This window comes from Anser brachyrhynchus (genome assembly GCF_964034855.1).
Source record: "Anser brachyrhynchus genome assembly, chromosome: 3".
NCBI classification, from domain to species: Eukaryota; Metazoa; Chordata; class Aves; order Anseriformes; family Anatidae; genus Anser; species Anser brachyrhynchus.
The window spans coordinates 4,051,926-4,077,384 of NC_137696.1; the positions used below are offsets into that span (position 1 = coordinate 4,051,926).

The following is a 25,459-nucleotide window of genomic DNA, read 5'->3' on the forward strand; positions in this document are numbered from 1 at the left end:
CAGATCCAAGGTGTTTGTCCCCTTTTCCTTCTGGCCTCAGCCCCCTGAGCCATCAAGCTCAGGGTCTCGAGGCCTAAGTTCGAGCTCAGGGCTCCCTGGATCCTTTCCTGACAAAGGGTGATGCTTTACCATCCACCGCAAACTCATGCCTGCCTCGATTCCTCCTCCACTTAAACCAGAAAAGAAAAAAGAAAGTAACTTTAAGAAGTCCACTGAAGGTTTATAATCTTCCTCCAAATAAGAGAAACCTAATAAATGTTCCAACCCAGGGACTGGGAATGATATGCTTCAGTTTTTGATTCAATCAAAGCAGAGGAGTTAACTTTTCACTCCATGTCCTGGCTAGAAGAGGCGCATGTCCTAGCTTAGCTCCATCATGCCCGCAATAGCAAATTGACTTAATTGTCAGCAGGAGATTATGAAATATGAAGTGACTCCAGCAGTACTCAGGGGAGCTCCCCAAGGCACAGTGTCTATAGCAAAGACAGAGGAGACATCCATTTCACTCTCACCCCCAGGCAAAGCAGATCAGCCTTTGATTTCTAAAGAGGCCAAGAAGAAGAACAAAACCCAGCTTTCCTGAATGATTAGCACTGGTCTGAATAATAATAAAAAAAATATTTCAAATACATGACTACAGTTTGACTGCTGGTGCCCAGTGCTGCTGAAACCAAGGCTGCAGGTTGTGATTTGAGATGCTCATCTGCAATTATGAGGCTATATATGATAACAGTTCAGAGTGGCCTAAGAGGGAGAAACGAGGCAACAAAGTATATACTTACTGTTGCCTATCCTTCCCCCACGGAGGGTACAAGGGCAATCAGCACAAGCTGCTCCACTAGGTGCAGGGAGGGGAGAGGAAGGTGGCAGCAATACTGTTAAGCTACTCTTTCTGGCTCAAAACCTGTTTTGAGTCAGGTGATGTCAGCATGAAGAAAGAACAAAAAGCCACATCCAACTAAAACCCATGAGCACTTACAAGGAAGTAGGAACCTTAGAACTTACGCTGTGTTTTTGACAGCAACATAGAGACAAATGGTTCCATCTAAACACACCCCTTGTGCTGTCAATGAATTCACTTTGAATTCAGAAAACTGTTTTTATTTTCATTGAAGCTATTACTGGTGTTGGGACTAGTCTGGCCTTGGGCTTTCAGCCTCTGAAGCAGTGCACTACTGACCTAAAGCTTTGGGCTCTAAGCCCTACCACAACGCCAAGTCTGGGGTAAGGGAGCAGTTTCAGTTTCACCAGAAAGGAGGTGCAAGGTGGAGAAGTTAGGAGTTATGGCCCAACAGCCTCAAAGCTGATCATTCAGCTCTCTGAAAGGCTGGGTGCTGTCATCTAATAGCCAACAGCTGTAGTGAACTGGGCCAGGGCCAGAAGTGCTGGTAGGCAGTGCTCTGCTGGGGATACAAGGCCAAAGCCACTGGGCCTCCAGCCTTTGAGCTGCATCTATCCAAGGAGAGAAAGCAAAATTAACAACTTCTCTACCTGTCCCAGTCCAACCCACCCCCAGTGCAGATAAATTGCTTTATTTTGAAGTTAACATCCAACTGAAATAGAAAATTCTTGCAGAACTTCACAAGTAAGTTGTGCATAAACTCTAGGTTTCTCCTACCACTCTATTTTAACATGGTGTAGAGAGCTCTGTGGGTAAAATCCACTGTTTTTCACTGACAGGCCATTCAGGAAGTCCCTATAAAACAATTTTAGGTTCAGAAAGAACAGTATCAGTACTTGATTTTGCAGAGGTTCAGAATTAGCCAAGTAGCATCTTGGACTTCACTGCTTAACATAATCACTACAAACCAAGAAGATGAAAAGCCAACCAGTTTCTTTAAAACAGGCTATACCCCACAAATTTTTAGAAACATAAAGGAAATAGGTTGCCAGTTATTACTACCTAACACATTAAGTCATTGGGAAGACTTATTTTCCTCTATAACCTGATTTGATACAGTTGAAAGCAATAGCATATCTTTCTTAAATAAAAGCTATTTCACATGACACACGAGTATAGCTCTCTTGAAAAAGCAATATGGTTCACACTTCAAATTTAAAAGCATTTCTCATGCTTTTAAAAGCAGATTTGGTATGCAAAAGATTCTAAATACAAATCCAATGCAGCTGACAACCATCTTCTTGAGACAGCCTACAACTAGATACAGCAGATATCAAATATTTCCATTTATTACGATATAGGATCCAACTTTAAAGCATAAAAGAAATCATGGAGGCATATTTAAGCGATTCATATTGTACACCAGATTAAAATTACTGCAGCGTAGGCACAAAAGTGACAGAAGAGAGAAAAAGCAGTTAATCCTAAGAAGTTTTCTGAATCCGTATTTTTCACAAATTTCAACTTCTCAAATACAACAGGCAATAAGAGCCCTGGGCTTTGAGGCATCACCGCTGAAACCACCACAGAATAAGGGCCATTACAACGCAACTCCTACAAGAGCCAAGTAATTTCTTCTTTATGAGACTGCCTGCCCTGCAGGACAGCTCAGAGAGCAGCCAGTACATAAGGGGGAAGGAGTAAAGCTCCAGCTAGCTCCTCTGCAGCCACTGGGTCAGCACTGAGGGGACAGTAGCCAAAGGAGGAAGGAACAGCACTATGTACCTCCCCTCTCTCAGCCATTCGAGCACGTTGTGCAAGCGACAATCTGGTCAGGAGATATTAAAACCACGTTTGAACATTCTCGTCACCTCAAAGCACAAACTTTACAGGAATCGGGGATGTACAGCAGCTGTGGTGGCTCACCACAGCACTGCTCTGAAGAAAGCAGAGGGCTTTACACCATCTTCAATACTGTAATTAAAACAATCCCTGCACACAACCTAACAACGCAGCATATTTCACAACTCTCAATGACAGCGTATAGACGGACAGGTGACTGAGCACCTATTACTTGCACATGATGCAAACACTCACCAGCACACTTGAGCTAACAACCAAATACCGCTTTTGCAAACCTCCACCATGCTTTGATATATATTTGCCTGCAGGTACTAACTGCAGTGATTGTGACAATCAGGTCACACAAAGGGGTTTGGAGTCCGGATTTGAAAGCCAAGCTGTACTCTTAACATCAATCTTGAAGTGAGAGTACCTTGAATTCTGAAAGAAAGCACTTCTGCTTTTGCAACATCATGTAGAAGTCTCCTTTTGTCAGAAAAGTCAGTTTCTAACAGTCATAGGCCAAAACCAAGACTAACCCCCAGAGTTATTATTGAGTCTATAATTATTTATGCAACAAGTAATTGAAGCTATGTTCTCATTCCGATTTTTAGTGAGCAGCTATTCTGTTTTCCGGATACAGTAGAAAATAAACCTGAAGTTCAGTTGCTGTGATCAATGTATGCTTCCCCCTATTCAATTTTTAAGTGCTTATATTTAATGGGATTAAGTTTTACATAGAAATACTAATTCCCATGCTAACAATACTGTATTACTTAGCTCAACATGGTCTCAGTCGGTGTAAGATCTGTACAAATGCAGAACCTAGTCCATCCCAATGAGTTTATAATTACAATATAAAAGGTAAGAAAGAGCAAACAGATGCATGTGGACAGAGAAGTATGAGGGGACAATATTATCACAGCATGCACAATCTCAGCCCACCAGCTGACCACCTGCTATCAAGATTTTGTAGGTATTGCAGAGAGCAGACTTTAAAGAAGCCTTTTCGTCTCTGTTCTACCAATTTTCAGTTGCTGGAAGGTGTTTTGGTTTTTTTTAATGCAAGCTCTTGGAAAAAAAACACTATGCTGCATGCATATCTTCGCTCAGAACATACTGCTAAAACTATTGGCTTTAAAAAAATCCTTTGGATAATCCGCCACAAGCCCTGATTAAAAGTGGATTTAATATTATGAAACAAAGCATAATTATGCAAGAAGATCTCAACTAGTTTCTTACACTTCCATCACACCACTCAAGAATACAGTTCCACTATCAGATGCAGGACAGAACAGGTTGAAAGCAAGGTCCTTCCTAAACAAATTCCTCTGCGAAATAAGAGGGATGCTTCAGGACCTTCCAAACCACAGCTGTCTCACATTCTCTTTCCAACACCCACTAAACACATGTAACAAAACGGAGCAGACATTTGCTAAGTGCAAGCCACATCGCTAGCCCATCCAACGAGCAGCCTCAGAATGCACGCATTTTGTTTCCTCTGCTTAAGTCATTACTGATTTTATGTCCAGGAAAATTAAGGTGTACAGGCAAGAAGTGGTTTCACAATCACAGTAGAGCTATTGCCACCTGCCGTCAGAAAGCATTCATGGCACTCCTTGCACATCCCAGTTATAAGACAGCCTTGAAGAAATCCAGCTTTACCAGTGCTTCGCTTTTATGTCGTTAGCTTTCTGAAGAAGGAACATACAAGAAATGTTCAGGCATGAAGGCAATGAAGGACCAATAATCACAGTGGTCTGGCATTTAGTAAAACCCACATTACAGTGCTGGGAGACAGGAAAAGTTCTACAAACAGGAGCAAGGATTATAATCACCATTCCCTCAAACCATGATGTTATAAAAAGATAAAACGGAAGCAGTGTCAGAAGATAGAGACCCTCCAAGACAAGATGATATGATGATAGACATTTCACATCATCACCTTCAAATAATGAACACAGCTAGAAATCTGTATCTCCAGCATAACCCTCACGGCTCTGTCCTACTCACAATACATACAGTCCCTGGTTTTAGTGATCAAAATGTGCCAGCTGTAAGTGGCCATGTACAAACCTGAAAAGTAAGGAGATGAGCTGAAATGAAGCCACACAGACAGCAGTTTTCTGTGCGGGAATTCAATGAGTTGCTTCTAAGCCCTACAAGTCACAAACGATGCTAGTCATGTCTTCTGCCGCTCAATCTTTCCCTATTCCAGAAAGTGCCAAAAAAGTTACTTGATATATTTTGTGTTCATAAAGCACCTAGGCAGTTTGATTAGGGTTTTTTGTTTTGTTTTTAAATGCACAAAAATAGCAGCATGATTTATATAGACAATTCTTGTCCCAGGAAACCTGTAAATAATAGACTATAAGTGGGCTCAACAATGGATGCACAAAAAAATAAGGATATCAGGCTGGTCTCAGCAAACAAATAGTGGCCTGAAAGCATCTACATTTGTTGAGACTACATTGTTAATTAAATAAATACATGCACCATAGACCATCAGGTTAGATCAGGCTCCTACAAAGTCTCTTACCTTGCCCGTTTCCTATTAGATTATCAGAAAACTATCAGGCTATTCTGAACCCAGTCAGAGAAGATGCTTAGCCACCTGACTTTGTGCCAGGGTTTTTAGATATTCTGTACTCTCACCTTATTCCACCCCAATTTCTAGGGCAGCGTGGGGAGACAAATAACGTGAAAGTCAAATAGCATTGCTTTGAACCTCAACTTGCTTTGACAGAGCCCGTGCTTCAGTACACAATCTGTTAGTCAACGGAGCCTTTTAATTAAGTGCCTTGTTTCAATGGAAAGTGTGAATGGAAAGTTTCTTCTCTACTGCCTTTTATTTTTTTTTTTTTTTTTTTTTTTTTTAACTAACACTGGCATCCCACTGCTTGTTAAGAGGAGTGCCTGTCTGTCTGCAGCATCTGACCATATGGCAGGCTGAGGGGCAAAGCTTTCCTCACAGGCAGCAGGCTTTAGATCTTCCTTACATCACCTGACACCTTCAGCTCGCAGGCACTCAGGCAGGATTACACTCAGGCCAACATCTGAGCAATGGGTGCACCCATAAGTATTCTCTGATAGTTAAGTGATACCGCTAGAAGCAACCTTGTGGAACACAAACACACAAGAAACATTTTCTAATTTAAACATACCACAACACGTGGTCAGGTTTTCAAAGTTATCAGACAGGTACCACACCTGACAAACCTATCCAATACAAAAAAATTTCTTCCTGTTAAAACTCATCTCCTTATTGAAAATCAAGCTTCAGCTGAGTTTTGGTTCCCACCGGGATACAACACAGAGGGACCTGATGGCAAGATTCTCCTTAACTGTCTGCCTTCCTTAGCTTTTTGCTTAGCATCGCTACCAAAAAAAACGAAAACCACACACAATCACTATCCAATACTTTTTTTTTTTTAAGAGAAAACTGCATTTTAAAACCTATTGCAATTTATTTCCCTCTTCACCCCATGCACTCCAGAAAAAGTTCCTTCCTGCCATCTGTCTACAGCATCACTGCTCTTTCTTTCCCTCCCTTCAGATTTGAGTAACATTAAAGTTGGAATACATTCAAAATATACTGTGACCATATTTGCTGCAGTGCCTACCTGAGTTTGTCTCCTCCATCTTAAGCCTTTGTCATATCCTTAGAGCAAAAGGTGTTTGACCAAGACAACAGCTAAAGTAATCCATCTGAATTAAAGTACATCCTCTGGATGTACTTTTCTTTGGTTTCATTCTCTTGATCGCTGTCACTTAACACAGACTTTTAGTTTTCATCCAAATGAGTATTACAGCAAAGAGAGGAACTACACTGAAGTCAGATAAGACAAAATAAAGCAGCCAAAAAGTTTAAGCATATCTACTACTCACCAGAAAGCCACAGAAAGCACTAATAAGCTTACTCACAGATGCCATGATGGAGAGTGACTGATTCCCCCAACAATTAACGTTGACTTTTCTGATAAATATGTGAGAAATATATGTATGAATGAATCTGGGGTTATATACATACATATAATTGCACCAACTGTAAATTAACTTGAGAAACCTTTGATTAACACCTCGGCTTGCTCACACTAAAGATAAAAACCAAATTAACAACAGTTTGTAAGCATTAATGGTTCTATTCCCAGAGGAAATTACAGCAGCACAAGTTACACAGGCAGATGCCAGATGACTGATTTCAATACAAGTTTTCAGGTCCCGTACCTGCACGCTCCAGGTAAAACTTTTGAAATGTGCTTAGAAAACACGCTACTAGACATCAGACTCAATGGGAAGCTCCCAGTGTAAGTAACCATTTGTGCATTTAGCTCAGATGAAAATTCAGTGCTGATAAATGCACACACCCCATGCAAAATCCTACAGGGAGCTTAACGGGTGGGTGAGGAAATCAGTGTACATGCGATGCTAGTTCAGGGCCAGCTACCAACTCTAACTCCTTCATAATTTTCAGACAGGCCACTGCTGAAGTAATTTCTAACTTCAGAAGCTACAAGATGAACATTTTGTGTGATAAATTAAGTTGCCAAATGAAATGGATTAGCAATCAGCGAAATTGCCTGGTGTCAGATCTGTTCCAGATTAGAATTCATCCTTTTTCCCCACCTGTTCATTAAGCACCAAGTTCAAGGCAACTGCAGTGACTGATTGCACATTAACAAGCTGTTTATGTGGAAAGGCATAGTTCAGCCACTGTCTATACTTACACATTCGTTCGAGCATAACTCACTGATAATGTATTCAGTTCACTGTTTCGATGCATAGTCCTTCTACCTTGACACGTAATTTTGGACATTAGAAAAATGGAATGTCTCAAAATTAAACAGATTATGTATTTCTAGGTCAAGGGCGGGTGGAAAAGAGTCCAGAAGAAAATCCAGTTAAGAAAATTAAGAAAAATATTACCATTGAACACTTAAATGTGGTTTTGAAGGAAAAAGCTTGAGGGAGGAAAGGCGTATTTCAATAACAAGAAATGAGACTTAATATGAAACAAGACATTTCCAGTTCCATATACTTCAAGTACTAGGACAGGGACATACAGCAAGACAAACGGCGCAAACTAAAAATTTGTGAAAGACTGGGAACATAATTCACTTCCCAAGAACACTGGCACTTCCCAGCCTCCCTGCAGATACGCAGAGCACTCCCTGTGGAGGACCTCGTCTTCGACAGGATGGGACTCAGCAACTATATTTCAGCCCTGGAGGTTAGTAGAAAAGGGATATAAAAAAAAACTTCATTTATTTTCCTCTTTAACTCTTTTTGCGATTTATCAGACCAAGACTTCACTTACCATTTGTTTTCTCTATTCAATAAAGATTCCCTTTTGAGAGTTCTTCCCCCCAGATTTAGGAGCATTTGAGATGACTGTAGTACTCAAGTACTGTTCACTAAAGGGAGTATCCTAGTTGCTGTAACTGTAGGAACTGGCTAGTTGCTCATTTACAGATAACAATATAGGCTTATTAACAGTAGGTATCAACTAGAATAGAATAACAATGTTCCTTTTTTCATGTAAATCAAAAATTTCTCTTCTTAGGTATTTGTACAAAAGCATAGTACAAAGAATAACTTTCAAAGATAAGAAATAACATTTCTTCCAGCATTCTTCAAATCATCCCTCCAGTCAAATAGAAGTGAAACATAATCCCTTCCCATCACCCCCATATAATTGTTTCGTTTTGATCTTGCTTGTAGCAAACACAAACTCAGAAGCACACTAGGACATGTCATCTTCTCTTAGAACTTGGCCAGCAAGATTCAACAGGTAGCAAGTGAATTGAGGTCAGTAGTGATCAACTGCGATTTAAGGTATCTGACTACAGACACGTACAATCACACCCACTTTCAAAATACAACTCCTGTATCTACTTGAAATTAAAAAGCTACCATATAATATGTTATAAAGAGCAAAGTACCATCTTCCCTCCCCCCATATTAATTAAAAGGGTAATTCAACATATACTCCATATGTAGGAGCAGTAGGCAAGCAGAGACAGAAAGAAGTAATTTGTTCGGAGCCACAACTCAGGCCGTGCACTATTTATTATGGACTAAGTTTTAATTTCCAGTAGAAAGACTTGCTCCCTAAACCCACGTTGTACCTCAGAGACAGAAGCTCAAAACCATTAAGTTAGTTTGAAGGTGGAGGTTGTTATTGCTCATTTGTGGTGTCAGTATTCCAATGTTATCTGAAACTTTTTCCAATATTATCTGGAACATTTTTCCCCCCCCTCACATAACCCATTTGGTCCACAGAAATGCCTTCCATCAGGAACTTTCTTCAGAACAAATAAGATGTGTTTAAAGAGGGAAGGGGCAGCGGGACCAAATGGTCCCCTCTCCCTTCCCCAAACACACGTATGCCCAGCTTGGAGTGGGAGTGTAATAACCAATGCACAAAAAAGGATAAGACTAAAAGCCAAGTGTTTATACAAATCTCAATAGAAGCCTTTTAAAAAGGAGGATAGGAAATTAACATAACAGGACACCCTGGCAAAACATGAAGTTAAACTTCTATCTGTCTGCATTACAATCGCTACCAAGAAAATTTTAAGGAATCGTTCTCAAAGATGAACACATTAATGGGGGTACATAATTGATACTGATTTTAGCAAAATGACACATCAACTCCCGTTTTCAGCTACCATCTCTGTCACTCCGCAGAAACCAGAAAACAGATCCTCACGCTAGTGAGGAATGAATGATTTCCAAATTGGGAATGTAGGGTTTAAGGACACTACAACGGCAAGAAAAGTGAAGTATTTCCATTTCAAAGCTACTCTGCAACCAATTCCAACCTGTGATTCAAGGGAGGTCCATGGATAAAGACAATATAAATATAAAATCAAGAAAAGTATGCTAATATTTACTTACTGTAGAACAATAAAGTAAAGAAGACAGCAAAAGTACTCAAGGAAATGTCATTTTGAAATAATTAGGAAAAATACTAAGATTAAAACTTCAGAGGTCTTCCCAGCAGTGAGGAGAGGATCACGTTACCACATGGACGCTACTGCATAGTAATGTAGAAAGGCTTTTATACATCAGCTAACTAGAAGATTAATAGCAACTTTCATTTGCCAATAACACCTTTACTTTAAAATTTTTGAACCCCAACAAGTAACTAATGATTCTACATGTACTCCAGTAACCCACTAGCATGTCTCCACGTGTGGAGTTATGCAGAGAGAAAAAACAATGCAATCCAAGAAACTAGGTATTCTAATTTCCATGCTGCGTCGAGCAAACGTTTATATGCTTTTTACAAAAGGCACGAGCCATCTCCACATAGCTTTTTACCATGGTAGGCAAAATATATCCCTGAAGCTGTGTTGGCTACAATTGATCTCCATACTTTATTCCGTTACAGAAAATGCAGTAAGTTTCCTTCCAATAAATAATACCAAAAATTGGTTCTTACAAAAGAACCAGTACTCCTAACAATTAAGGACAAGGCCAACCACATACTAGGAAAAAAAAAAATCCAGCCTACAGACACAAACCATGCACTTTTCAGGGTGGGAAGCAAAGACACCTTCCTATAGTCTGTCCCAACCAGCCAAATTAGGTTACTATAGCCCAATACATGAAGAAATTAATTGTATTTGCTTTTTTTTTGTCACAAGATGCTGTAACACATTTCTTCACTTCAACCACTTACACAGACACACAGTCACTAAACTAGAAGAGGTTCTAAAACATTTAGAGCTCTGTAGGTCATAACCAAAAATTCAAAAAACAGTCTCCCTACAAGAAAGCAAATATTTCAACTACATAAAACAGTAAGCCACATCTCCTATCACCTTATTGTTAAGAGTTTCACATTATCTAGTCTACAAATGGCTCGATTTGAAAAACAGACTAATGTACTGCAGTAGTTTAGTATCAAAGTTCAATTTTCTGCCGCTATCAAGTGTGAAGTCCCAGCTATACAAGCTAAATCAAAAAACGGATGCAAAAATTATTTTTTTTCCTGGTGACCATGGTATTCAAGTTTCAGAATAATCCTTCTCATAGTAAAGGCACACAAGATGAACAGACGCAACAGAGAAACTGGGGAAAAACAGTTTCCAACAGGTTTCCACAGCACACAGCAATTTTATGCAGCTTTCCAGAGCTCACGCTCGCAACGTAGATATCCTCGCAATAAAGGATTTTCAAGCCATACCAACATAAAACCATTTGCCACCTACCTGCATTGACGATGGCATCGACCTCAAGCAACGTGATGTCGCCTCTGTACAGGGAGACTTTCTCGCTCAGGCTTTTCTTCCCCTGCTGATCTTCCTTAGCATTTTCACCTACGGGACAAGAAAGTAACAAAAGCAGGTTACAAAAGCAGCTCTAAAATGACTACTTATAAGTTGTGAGCAGGCCCCAGCAGTTCCAGTCACAGGACCATGACATTTTGTGGTTTGGCCTCGCGAGGGCACCAGCAGCCCACAGACTCCAGCAGCATCTCCCCGCAGCCACACCGCCTGCTTGTTTGCAGGTACAAAGCTACTGAAATACCTTCTGGTTAAAAAACAGCATGCACATACACATTTTTTTGGAGCTAGTTCCATCAAATACTTTTCCTTGGTAGTTGCAAGGGTACAAAATTACAGAAGAAAAGAATTAGTTAAGATAATCCTCCCACTGCAGCAATAATTTATCCAACCCAGAATTAATTTATCAGACCCAGAATTACTCAGGATCCGGGTAACAGCACTGAGCAAGCAGCCTGCCAACAGCCCCACCACTGGGAACTAGTCCTGACACAACAGGCAGCGGGGAGAAGAAAAACCTAAACAAAAACACCAGTAAATTTCAACTCAGAACTTGGCCACCATCAACTGCTTTACTGGAAAGGGGTTGAAGACTCCACATAAATCAGCTTTCATATGGATTCCTTACTGAATGGTGTCATAGCAAGTCCCATATGCTGGTAAACTCACAATTTTGCATCACCAATTCACTTCCCTAGCATCATACTATCTGTAAAATTGTTCAGTTACCTCAAATACTTCCACACACACTTATCAGCCAGTAAGTTTAGCAGTCTTGCACTGCAAGACACCCAAGTCATTAGAAAAGAAGTAGGGAGAGAAGGAAAGATTGTGGCTGTGGTTTTTTTTTGTTTGTTTGTTTTAAATTAGTTCTTTACAAGTCTCAAGAAGCTCAAGTTCATATATTGACCAGAAACAGAACTGAGCCTCTGAAGTGACAATGTAAGAGGGGAATAGCTTTCAATCCTCAAAACAAATATTTTCCTTTAAGTAAAACAAACTCAAGGGAAGATTTAGCAAGAGAGTAGAAGCAATGTAAACAAATCTGGCTCCAAATATTTCTGATCAACCTTCACTTTAATCAATTCCCGTAAGTTAGAGCATATCTGCTCCAATCCGTCAGCATTATAAGCAACCACAAATAGAAATAAGTTGCATTTATTTTAGATGTTGCTTTAACTTCAGCACAAACAACTGCTATCAGAAATCACCATTTATCTCAGCCTCTCCAAAATAACAAGTCTTACTCAATTCTGGCTTAGATCAGCTATCACATGCATAGTGCAAAGTCCACGTCACCTCCAGCAAAAACATACATTACCACTACGACTTATATTTAGCATAAAGGTTGTCTTGTACTGAAATGTGTGTATTCATGAATTTTATTCCTATATTTGGCTCCTAAAGCTATTATTATTCCATTGCTAACCAGATCAGCCTCAGCATCTTAGATAGGACAAAAAGTATCTCTATACAAGAGGTACCAAGTTTTTTATCCTATTAAAAAAATCTTTTATTATCCTAAACTAACAAACATTATGCTGTTCCTCAGTTTTTCCACATAAGGTAAGCATTGAAGCTAGCTGTTGAGTCATATTAAAATAAAAATCAACCTCTGACTGATTTACACAGTGTGATTTATTATCTGCTTTCCTGTTAGCAAGGAAAGGATGTTCTGTTAGCAAGGAGGACAGTTTTCCCCATCTTTCCCCAGTGAATGTGCTACTGGAGCACTGCCAAATTTAACACACACAAGCCGTAATTCTCTCCCCTCCACTTCGTGTTCAAGTTCTGCACCACAGGCTAACATCACCAACATGTCAAATTCTCCAAAGCGAACCATTTAAATTTAATTATCAAGTACATTTTGGATGTTAGGGTATTTATACCAATACCCTACACTAAAAACACAAAAAATTCACCTAGAAGAGCCATGAAGAGAACAGGTAGCACAGAATATAGAAATTAATTCTCGTTATTGCTAACCTCTGGGTGAGAGGCAGAGCAGAGATAGCCCTTACTTTAGGCAATCCACCAGCAAAGTCATCCAACTCCATCTGTAGGATGCCACACAGCACCATCACTGCCTCCTTCTGGCCTCCGCATACATCACAAATTCACCTACAGTTCTTCCTGCTCATGAGTACTGAACACATTTCAGCAAAACCACTCTCAAGAGTCCTTCCCCACAAAAAATATAATTAGTAAATTCACTGTGTCACAAGCCAAAAAACAAACTCAAAAACCAATGCTCCTAGATGATCTCCTACATCTTCTTCAGCAAGTTCATGCAAGTATGCCCCACAAGAACCACCCCCATCACTGCTGTCTTTAATACAACTCGGCAGTAAAAGCGCGTGCTGCCTGTACATCTTGGGTAAATTACCCTCATTCCCCACCCCACCCCCCACCCCACCCCCAAAAAAAAGCTGATTTAAGAGAGGATTTTGGCTTCAGCTATTTCATTCTGGTTGTTACAGAAAAGCGCTTAAGATTGATGGAAGCCTTGGAGAGCCAAGTCTCACCCACAGTCAAGAACACTCAAGTCTACTTATAAGCCCCTAATTAAAAAGTAACCCTGATGTAACACGAACAGTTGTAGGAGAGAACTGGTTTTCTTTTGCTGTCTGTTAGATCTCTGGGATTGGCATACCGCATTTCCTAACAAAGTCCAACTGATATCTTATTGGGGATATTTTCTTCTCCTGCTCAGTTCTGGCTTTGTCTCCTATCTCTTCCTTGACCACACACATTTTTATCTCCTCAAATTAAAAAACTACACTCATTTACTGCAAAGTTTCCTTCCAAGGTAATGCTGTAATCTCAGATCTGTGACTAAGAATGATGCACTGTCGTCAAATATGCCTGAGAAACTCATATGCTGCAGGTATTGCACTGTAATTCATGGTACTGTAGCCCAACAAGGACAAACCAGCAAGCCCAGAGCACTGCATATTTCACAAAGGCCACACAGCATGTGCACATACTAATGCATTAATAAAAATCCTAGCAGTGACAGATTTACCTTGCACTTGTGGCATAATGGGAGTATTTCTTGCTCTATTAAAGAAACAGCTGTACATACATCCTCCTCAAGAAATAAATCCTCCAAAATGGTTGCTACGTAACACCAGTCCTCAATACAAGATACAGAACAGGAATTTGCATTATCCCCACCTTGTGCTGATGCTCAAGATACCCAACTAGAAGACACAGCAGACAACAGCTGTGCCCATAACCCAAGAAACATCCCTGGGAAGTCTTTGGAGAGAAGAATACCTGCCTGTAAAGCAAATCAGAACTTCAAGTCTGACTCAACACTGGTTGTCCAGAATGCATCTTGAAGAGGCAGAACAGTTGGAAAGCCAGGACAATTCACATAGATTCCAGTCCTACAAAACAAATGAACTACATCAAGTCTATTACAAAGTCCATCTCAGTTCTAGGTGGAGGTATCACTGACTCCAAGATCAGAAAATTTTGTCTGTGACTCTGAATATGAGAAGCTTTCAGGACAAAAAAAAAAAAAAGGAAACAGACTAAGACTGAATTTTCTGACCTCTACAGAAATCTCAGCATAGCCACAGAAAAAAATAAGAGGCTACTCTTAACTACTAAAAGGTTTTCAAGACCATCCAGCTGAGCACTACAGACTGTCTAGGAAGGAAGGATCTCTCTGCTGGAAGAACTGCTCCTGTCGCCTCGCCACAGCTCTCATTGCTCACAAGCAAGAACTGAACACATACCAACCAAACAGCTTCACTAGAAGACAGGATGCCTTCAGATCACCAGTTTGAAACAAACCATGGTTATTAAAATGCTGCTAAAAAAAAAAAACTCTTTAGCATGAGAAATACCTTCTGCTTTATTTGGGCTTATGCATGCCTGGTGAGACTGTGTCTAGAGCTTTCCTTCCCTCCACGTGGAGGCTCTGCCCCCGCCTCTTATCCCATGTCAATCTTGCACTCAAAATTAAAAGAGGGTTTTACTGGGAGGTGTTCCTTAAATAAAAATGAAAAACACACACCGTGGTGAGCTATAATAAAGCAGCAATAAACAGAATTAGTTTGGCCATCTTGATTTACCCCACTCTCACAATTCTGATACCTATTTTTTTCCTTAATCTCAGAACTTGTGCAAATAGTTATGTACGTTGTGTGAACAGATAGCAGTCACAATTACGATTTAACTCAAACTACAGTTGAAGTGCAGTATTTCAAGTATTCCATGAAGATTATGTGATTGGGTCAAAAGCAAAAAAACCCTTGAAACTCATGCAAGTTGAAGGGAGATGAATTTTTCACAGAGCAGATAGCAGCAGTGGGGAAAGTTTCATCCAAAAGGATACCCAGGGACAGGAAAGAAAAAAGACAAGCTCGTTCTTATTTAGGCCAAGTGCACTGAAAGTGACATGTTTGAAAATTATCGATGTCAGATTTATACTGAGCCTGGAAAAAGTTTACCTACAAGCTGTGAAGTAGTACTGCACTCATTTGTAAGGAAAAGAGTCAAACAGATACAATCCACGATTGTGTCTACCGTCAGAGCACTGGGAGAACCAAAGTCAGAGAATATCCTGAGTTGGAAGGGACCCACAAGGATCATCAAGCCCAACTCCTGTCTCTGAGCAGAATCACCCCAAAATCAGACCCTATGTCTGAGAGCATCGTCCAAATGCTTCTTGAACACCAGCAGGCTCAGTGCTTTGACCACTACCCTCAGGAGCCTGTTCCAATTCTAACTTGAACAGGCAAGTATGGGTGATCTTGCCGTATATGATGAGATGGGATAGCCTTCTTCCAACAGCAACGAGTTCTAAGAAAAAATACTGAAATTCTTTATCCCACTCATTTTTGTGAATGCTAGAAATATACTTGCATCAGAAGAAAGAGGAACTGAGTAAATCCATAAAAAGAAACTTCATTCAGGAGCTATTAATTAGGATGATACTACTTCTGGCATAGAAGACCTCCAAGGTGCAAACAACACGTGGCTAAAGAAAATGCAAGGAAATAGCGCCATACATTTGTCCCCTCGTTAGACACTTCCCAAGGCATCTGGCATTGGCTGCTGAAACACGATGCTGAACTAACCACATCTCTCATCTGACCGTTTTCTTACAACATAGCACTGATGTTTCTTCCTTTCCTCAAGGAAATTAACAGTTAACTTTTACAATATGAGTCAGTCAATTCAGCTCAATCAAAAACTATCCTCACCTTGGTTTTGTGTTTAGCTGACAGAATGCAAAGGGACATTTAACACAATCGTGCACTGACTGATTCGTAACACAATGAAATGCTATTAAAAAAGATGACATTTGTTTGAAGTTATACCCAAGTATGGCTAACTTTTTGTCCAGTAATGCATATGCACTCCTGTATCAAGCTCTTATCTTGACAGCTTTGCTTTCTATGTAACAGGATGGAAGAGAAAAGGAGGGAAGAGCTTTTATTACACGACTGCATGAACCCACACAACACCCACATCCACAAAACCACGTGCAATTTGGCTTTCATGTCAGCAAAAGCATTGCTGAACTGAAAGTGCAGAGAAGGACCAGAAGAAGTCCATATCCTGCAGAGCGGAAAAGAGATTACCAAGGAAGCTGGAGAAAGCAAACTGATTCAGTGCTTACTGTTTTCCATAAGATAACTAGGAAGGATTCAAATAAATCCAAAAGATTTAAAAGGCAAAAAAGCATCCCCTCCACCATATGCAATACTCTTCTACAAATTTAATAGTGAAGAGTTATAGAAGGTCAAACAGCAGCTGGACAAATCCATATCTGCAGATCCACCTGAAGACATCAAGCACAAGGATGCTGCTGTTAGATTAAGAAACCCATAGCTACAGGTTGACGGAAGTTAAAACAGTATCCCTGAAAAGCATTTCCATCTGCTTTCTCAGCTCCTGCAGTCTCCTGTTGGCATCCTTAGCTGGCCAGCAGATGCTGGGCTAATGCGAACCTTTGATATGATCCAGCAGTGGCACACTCACATTTTTAATCCAAGGTGGACGAGGAAGAAGAGGGTCCCGACCAATACAATAAACAATGTTCATCTCATCTGATATCACACAGTGGTTTTGTTTGCAAGGATGTTTCCAAGCATGCCAAGTAGCGTGTATTAAATAACCATGAGCTATTTGCTCTTATTTCTTTTAAACAAATTCCTCAAATTGCAGTTCAACCACTTGTGCACAGAAATACTCTGCACAGTATTTCTACCTGTTATATCTCAAGGGTGCCAAGTCTGATTTTAAAAAGCATTAGCTATAAACAGACTGCACTAACTTATCCTGAAGAGCTTTGTCAAGAAAGGTTTGCCAAGCAAAGCCCACCTGCTGTATCCTCATGCACAAATCTGGTGCCTTGTCTTCTCTCCATTCACCACTGGCATTTTCCATCTTCCATGCTCCTTCATCAAGAAATTGGTTTCCCTTTTTAGCTTCTTCACCTAGGTCACATTCTTTGGACCTTCAACCATGCTCACGATGTCTCTGAGCTCTTTCTATCCACATCTTTCTCCAAACATGAAGTACACCAGCTCAGGTCCTAATGCCAGAACAGAGCAAATAGGCAGTCCTATCTCTCTGCTTTGCTTGCAGCTCCCTCCAGCTTGCACCAAAGGACAAGGACAATCCCAGCACCCAGGTGTACCTTACATGTGTGCAGAAAAAGCCGTATCAGATTTAGCGAAGAAGAACCATGCTTTGAACCAAAGCGAGCAGTACTTCAGAGCTTGGAAGAAAAAGGACTTTCCGAACAGCTCACTAGAGGGAGCCCCCATCAAAGGCACGAGCACGCTGGGATGACAATGTAGAAGCACACCACAGACCTAACACCACCGCGAAACCAACCCAAACCAAGTCCCTGCTAAAATACCCAGAGTGTCTGCAAAACTTCCATCAAGAGTTTGTTAAGAATTTCAGAAGGTACGTTAACCCCTCTGATCAGAAAACCACCTTTTTCCTCCACTAAATTATCACCTTCAGTATAGACAGGAATACTTCAACAAAGCCTGCTTTTTTTTTTTTTTGCCTCCTTTTAAAAAAATGGTATTCTTCACCTGGTCTTTTGTCTTCTCATGTATTCCCTCCCCACCCTTGTCTCAAAGAAGTAATCAAGATTTAGATTCAAATTCAAAAGGATATCACAGGTAACCCGTGTTGACTAACACCTGATCTGCAATTTAGCAGAACAGGATTTTGACTTTTAGTACGCTTTAAAGCATCTTAATTTTTGAAACCGTCTCAGACATCCAGTTACAGGAATCCCTGCAGTAATACCAAAGGGCTTGCAACCAAAGGGAGGAGAAAAACCTGCAGCTAGAAGAGCTTCTGTTAAAAACACATTGTAATTTTTCAGCTCTGATAATGAAAGAGAGTACACACATGGTAGTAAAAAATAGTTATTAAAGACCCAGAGTGTAAAGCAATACCTTTAGCAAAGAAAGCTCATGGCATTCCTTGAGCAAAAGCAGATAGGAGAAGAAATCAAAGAAGGAACAAATGAAAAGGATTTACTGCGGCTAGTCTCAAAAGCCTGCAGTGTTAAAATTAAATTTTGTTTAACAAATCCTATTTCTCAGTGTTTCCCTCTAGTTCATAAAAATAAGAGCAACAGACTGAACTGCAAGCAACAAAGCTGAAAATGGGTGAGTTTCATCATTTATAGACAGCTATAGAATTCACTGCTGAAGGAAATAAATTATTTCCGAGAAAACAAGAAAAATCTCTGCTATCTCTTCCCTGCCACAACAGCTACTTATGGAAACACCATATCCCCAGAATGCTTTCTCCCACAGCAATCTGTAACAGGATCCGTGAGCAGTGCTGGGTAAAGGCCCTGAGCAAGGGACGCGAGTCCCAACATTGACCCCAGGCAAAGGCCAACACTTCCCCTCCCAGGAAAACCCAACAGGAGGCTGGATTAGGACACTGCTCCACTTTTCTTCGCATGGGCTGCTGAAGAAACAAAGGAGTAGAGCAAGTTTTAGTGTCTAACCACCAGAAACGGTGCAGCAACCATCCTACTAAATATTCAGCATGTTGTCCTCAATGCTTCCAACCCCTCCTCCCCATGCTTTGTTTTACAAATGTCTTGTACAGATTAAAAATGACAAACTATCAGCAATTACTAACCCCACAGCTTTCCATTCCATTTGTTTCTGCATACGCTTACAGAGCTTTAGGAAAGCCAGATTGTAAGATCTGTTACATTACGTGCCTGCCTTCACTCTTACTAACAGTGGATGATTGTACAGGACAGGCAATTGCTTATTTAAATCAAGATAAGCATTATTTCCACGTGTTTCACCATCACAGGAAAGCATTCACAGATGCAGTACTTGAGTTTTGTAGCGCAGATTCACTCTGCCACTTCTTGGACTTGAACACAAACAGAACCTGGGCACAGGGAAGAAACAGCTGCTGTAGACAAATCGGTTTCTACCTAGCCAAAAACACAGCACAACGTGCAAGTTAAACGCACTCGATGATGAATACCAACACCTTCTCTGATGGTACTCTGCCAATACACTGTTTCAGCTAATTACAGAGTGGCATAATTGGATTAGCCAGAAATCGTAGCCAAGTATGAAGCCAGTGGGGCACACAGACACCACAAAACACAGAATGGATGAGGTTGGATGGGACCTCTAGAGACGTCCAGCCCAGCACCACCCACTCAAAGCAGGGCCACCCACAGCAGGCTGCCCAGGAGCCTGGCCAGTTGGATTCTGAATATCTCCGAGGATGGTGACTCATGGAGACTCATCACCAACCTGTGCAACCTGCTCCAGGGTTCAAACGTTCATAAGAAGCAAGTGCTTTCTTATTTTCAGAGAATTTTCTCTTTCAAGTAGTGCCCATGGCTTACTGTCCTGTCACGGCACACTTCTGAGAAGGTCGGAGCTGCCTTCTGTCCCTTTTACACCCTCTTGTCATATGTTTAGAAACATAAGATCCCATCTGGGGCTTCTCTTCTACAAGGAAAGGCTGGGAGAGCTGGGGTCTAGGCTGGAGAAGATATGCTCCAGTCCTTTAATCCCCTCTGTGACCCACCTAGAGTACCAACCAGCTTTGCAGTGTTCCCAGACACGTGGAGGTCGAACTTGCCCCAGCTTCCAGGCATCTCCCGCTGAGGGTTTTCTGGAGCTATCAAATACCCCCAGCTAAGGAAGTGAACATCACTTGGGTATCTGCTGGCTAACCATGCAGCCCACAACCAATGAACCACACCTCAAGTGCTCTGAACAACATCCCTCTGAAGGCGTACTGCAAAAAGCCCCAAAGTAACTCCTCTGATCCATGTTAATACACATCTATCAGCAGCCCACGAACAGATTGGTAATTAAGAGCCTCTACTTTTCAGCCATATTATGGAACTGGAAGCCACTGAAGGCTGTCAAACATTAGAGATGGAGAGTGGTATACCATGAGAATCGACTAAGAAATCGACGCTCCTAACAATCCATGCAATGCTCATGCACAATGCATTTATTCTGGTGTTACAAAGGTCTTGGGTAGTTCTTGTGGCATTACGTTCCTGCATTTCCTCAGTCTACCTCACACAGCTTTGTATACCCCCCCAAAAACAAGATAGAGGCAAAACTAGCCTGTTAAGTCTGTGAGAAGAGTAAGGTGAAAGAACAGAGAGGCTGGACCTTTTCATGAAGTTTCTGGGAAACCACGAAAGACTTTGTATGCAATGCAGAAATACCGAAGAACGACGTTTGAGAAAGCAGTGGTAACAGGGAGAACAAGAAAAGGAATACATACTCAGCCCGCATTTGTGATACGATCTGGTCTGCAGGGACACACAGCTGTCAATTCATAAATCAAAGTCTCCTCACCTCAGTGGCATGCACAGTGGCAGAGCAAAGACACTACGTAAGTAGGCTGAGGCCCTAGGGTATTTTTGTGTTTACTTGGAGAGTCAGCATCCAGCTGCTATGCTTGCTTCTCTACCTTGAGGTTTCACTATTTAGGGGCCATAGGCATGGCTGCTGCTTTAGCCGAAACCCAGGAGGAGCTGTGCTTTACATATTTAAAGAAACTCACTCAGTAACTATCTTGTGGTTTTTTTGTTTGTTTTTTCTCCTTAATGTGAGGCTTCAGAGGGATTTGAGGCTTTGTGACAATATATTGGAATAACAATGTTGTTAGATAGCATATTTACTAAGTTCTTGCCCAAGCCTGATTATTCGGTACCTGGATCTGAGGGATACCAAAAACTTAGGTATACAGATCCTTCAGACCAACTCTCACTACTGTTTTGTAAGAAGTACATTAAACAGTCACCTGAGGCTACACGGAGACACGAACTACACCGCAACACTTCCAACCCAATCCCTACTTGATTGCCTCTACTTCAGAGAACTTGTAATTAACAATGAGAACTCAAAGAGAGAGAGAAAAACATGCACTTTTTCCAACTACTATTTATGGCATCAGAGAAATATGTTCATACTGTTTTAAATAACGCTGAAAGACTATGGGTGATGCTACCTCACTAGACTCCTTCAAAGACAAACCAGATCACCTTAACTGCAAGATCCATGTCTTGATAATATCTCAGCATTCATACCACTATTACTGGTATGCCCAAATCAGTCCAGTACTTCCCAAGATAACCTTCACCCAAAACTTACACTACCACAGTATTTCTCCTTTCAACTTCAGAAATTGACTGGAAAAAAAAAGCAATGTGCGACCAGGTGTTAGGTTTTCGGCAGCATTTATTTTATTCACCTAGAAGTATAAACTCATTTTAGTAGGTGTACACAACACATGCAGCATCAAGCAGAATTAGAATAAGCTCATAGTGTGCAAACAAATTCATTATTTTTTTAAGCAGACAATTTTTACTCTACATTCTCTGTCATATAAATTTCCTACACCATTGCTAAGCAACCGTTTCTCTAGTTCAGCATTACACCTTCTGTAGTACTTACTGTGGAGCCTGGAAATAAGAAGTTACTACCAGCAAGCTAAGTAACTCCTGCACAACTGCCTGCAAACATTTCACACAATCGGCATTCAGGAACATCTCTGCATGAGATATACTGACAACACTGCTTAGAGATGGGAGAGGTACTTCAGTTTTCTAGTATCGGGGTACAGATAGGTACATTTTTATCCAAGTGCAAAAAAAGTCTTCTGCATGAGGACATTAGGCTTGGGTCATGCTTACCTTGAAACATCCCCCCACCTGAAGGGAAAGAAAAAAAAGTAATTCACTATCCTAAGAAACAATATAACTTCAAACAGCAAGGTACAGAAGTAAGCCTTGTAAGTGTTTCAAGAGGACTCTTCCAATACCCACTAGTACTGAGAATCATAGTTGCTTACTGTAAGGTCTTTAAAAATAGGATGCAATACCAACTCAATAACAGTTAGGAGGGATATTTAGTTCCATCTTATTCTGCAAATCTACATAAAATAAAATAAATTCTAAAAGGGGGGAAAAAGACACACCAGACCTTAAAGCACTAAAACATTGTAGCATAAGTCCTTGAAGGCATAAGTCCCTGAGCACCACCTTATTTTGTCTGTATTTAGTTACCCATGACACACTTAAACTTAGAACTCTGTTGGCAAAAAAGAGGGGAAAAAAAGACAACCTCTACTTCTTCAAACATAACTGATCCATACCCTCAGTGGCAGTTATCACTAGGTCTGGGGTTTTCTTTCATTTAATTGAGATTCATCAACTATTCCCACAAAAATATAGCAATGCAACACACACTATGTTTATCTGAGAACTGAACCCTACAGTGTCTTTTTCTAAGCAATTCCTTGTTCACAAAGGATGACACTAAGCATACAGAAATCAGAAATCAATCCAACAGGCTGAACTTGAACTAAAAGTTTTTTAGTTGCTGCACAAATATGATAGGCAACTTATAACACCTTTATAGACTAACCATTAGTATAAAGAAGAGTATCCAAATGGCCCATATTCACATAAAAAAAGCCTCTATGAGAAGTGCCAGGGGCAGGTAAGTGTTGTAAAGGAAAACAAATGTGCAAACAGTTCTGCCCTTTCTTCAGATCTGCATTATGGATGGACTCAGTCTTTTGGAGAGGTTCCTCGTGGTAAACTATACAACAGTCTTTACTAACTCAGTGCTTGATCATAGACTCCTCAAGATGCTACTCCTGCAAAGATACGTGCAGAGAACTACTTCAACTTGGGGAAATAAATGTGTTGGCTGTATCAACATGAGGCTGAGAGGTTCAGTTTTGGAAGATGTGAGTTCTACAGCATCCTGTCCACAAGAAGAACTGGGAACTTGGGTGAAGGGCCTTGGTCACACACACTGTTATGTGCCCATTTAACACAAAACAGCTGCAAACCTCAGTACCTTTGCTGTGCACAAACATGATGCTCACACCCCCTCCTCCAGTTATATAATACCTTATATAATATTTTAATATTAATATCACACAAAATTATAATTTAGGTGCTTTTAAGACTGTGCAAAATAAAAGCTTAAATATAAACCGGATTGTTCAAGCCTACTCTCTAGCAAAGAAAAGCATTTTCTGCACCTTGTAGCAAACGTGTATGCAGACCTTTCTGCAGGGCTGATGAATTCTGTGCCAGCTGGATTTTCTGGTGGCCCATCAGCTAGACGCCACCTCACAGAGGAAGCCTCGTACCACAACAACTTACTCAAAGGTTAGTTGTCTGTTATAGGCATTTCTCTGCAGTGAGCAAGTTGGCTCTACTGAACTGAGCAGTTCGGCTCTAGTGAACCAGAAAAGGGAAATCAAGCTTATCTGGTTTCCAGTGATTAGCTTTTTAACACACGTGTAATCGTGTGTTTAATTGTGCGTGAAGCAAACGCAGCTATGCATGAAAGTTGGCTACTTTTCTACTATTCAGAGAGCTCAATGAGCTTAAACTATCGGTGACACCACCACCTTATCAAGGGAGTTTAACCACCACAAAGATACGGATGTGCTTTTGGACTTGCTGTGAGCCTCCCACGTCTGGAGAGCAGCAGCTGGCAGGCCTAGCCTGCGTAATCACTAATTGTTGTTCGCCCCAGGCAGCAAGTCCTACTCGAGGCAGTAGTTCAGCATCTTTATAGATGTCTGTCACAACTAAGCTGCAGTGAAGCAAGGCAAGCAACGCCACCTTTCTTCTTCAGTAAAAAGAAGGTCCCAGTTTTCTGCAGGTGGACATCAGTCTGTATTTTAAGTGAAGGTTATCTGAAAGTCGTGTAACCAGTCAACACAGCACCAGATCCACAATAGTCAGCCCTGACAAGGGTACAATTTAACAGCTTGATCTTGGCCTCAAGCTAGTCAGAGACACATGGTTTTTAGTCAGGCTGGCACATCAGCTCACATCTGTCTGCAAAAGACTGTGAGCACATATGCTACCATCTATCATAAGTCATAGATTAAGGTTTTAGCCAAACTACCATACTGAGCAAAACTAGATGACTTGCTGAAACTGTCTTCATAGAACAAGAAATTAATTTGGAGATCTGATCTTGCAAAAGGGAGTTCATCCATTACACAAAAAAAAAAAATCCATCAGGAAAAAAAACAGATACATAAACAGAAATTACTGGAAATGGAGACCTTTTCCATCCACATACATCAAACAGCTACCTCATTCAAAAAGTTACTATTCTTCTTTCCCCTTGAAGTCTTGAATTTGAGACAAGTCAGCCACGGAAAAACTCCGGGGTGGAACCTGGAAAACGCCACACTTAGAGCCATTTCCGAGGAACACCACATACCAGCTTACACACAGCATCACTGCTGATAAAGCCATCCTTCCCTGCAACCCGAGCAGGCCTACCTGCTGACAATGCATGGCATCATCTGGGCTTTGGCTCCAGCTAGTACTTCCTTAGGGACCTCCGTACTCAACTTCAGTACCCAGTGATATTTAGTAGCTACAAGAAAGGATTGGTTCTCCTACTGCATGGAACAAAGGTTTGCAAATTATTAATCTGGTCAAGATTCAAGTTAGGAGCACTTAAACATTAGGTATGTTTTTCACCTGGCAAAGACATCTTTAACTTGGCTTTGTGTCTCCACTACTAGGACTCTTAAAAGCACACTAATAGCTTGCGGAGCTTCGATAAGGATTCTAATTTATTGCTGGTAGCAGCATCCTTTCCTATAGTTAACTGGTTAGTCACATGGAAATACAAGGGGTTCTCAACTGCATAGAAAAGGGCCTTAAAATGACAACTTCATCAAGGACAGGTACAGCTTAATGCTAAGTGGATGTTAACTTGATAAAAAAATAAATCACAGAACCAGAGCTTACAAAGAAGTCATCATCTTAATCAAAGACAAGTGACTTATCTTGTTATAGAGAGAAAATTAGCCACACTGGATTATATGTTCTTTATTTTTATACATATAAACAGTGCTGAATTCTTGCTTTTTAATAACCACCTCACTGAAAGCAAGATTTTTCTTTGGAGGAGAACTGTAAAATAAACGT

The 25,459-nt window shown here is 40.7% G+C and overlaps 1 protein-coding gene across 10 annotated transcripts in view; it reads right to left on the reverse strand.

Moving 5' to 3' along the window:
- Nucleotides 1-25,459, reverse strand: part of MACROD2 (mono-ADP ribosylhydrolase 2) — an 861,442-nt gene that overhangs the window by 825,445 nt on the left and 10,538 nt on the right. For all 10 annotated transcript variants that reach the window (XM_080587154.1, XM_080587152.1, XM_080587161.1 and 7 more), the window contains exon 3: nt 10,903-11,010. In XM_080587154.1, the coding sequence (XP_080443280.1) occupies nt 10,903-11,010 (108 nt within the window). The remainder of the gene's footprint in view (nt 1-10,902; nt 11,011-25,459) is intronic.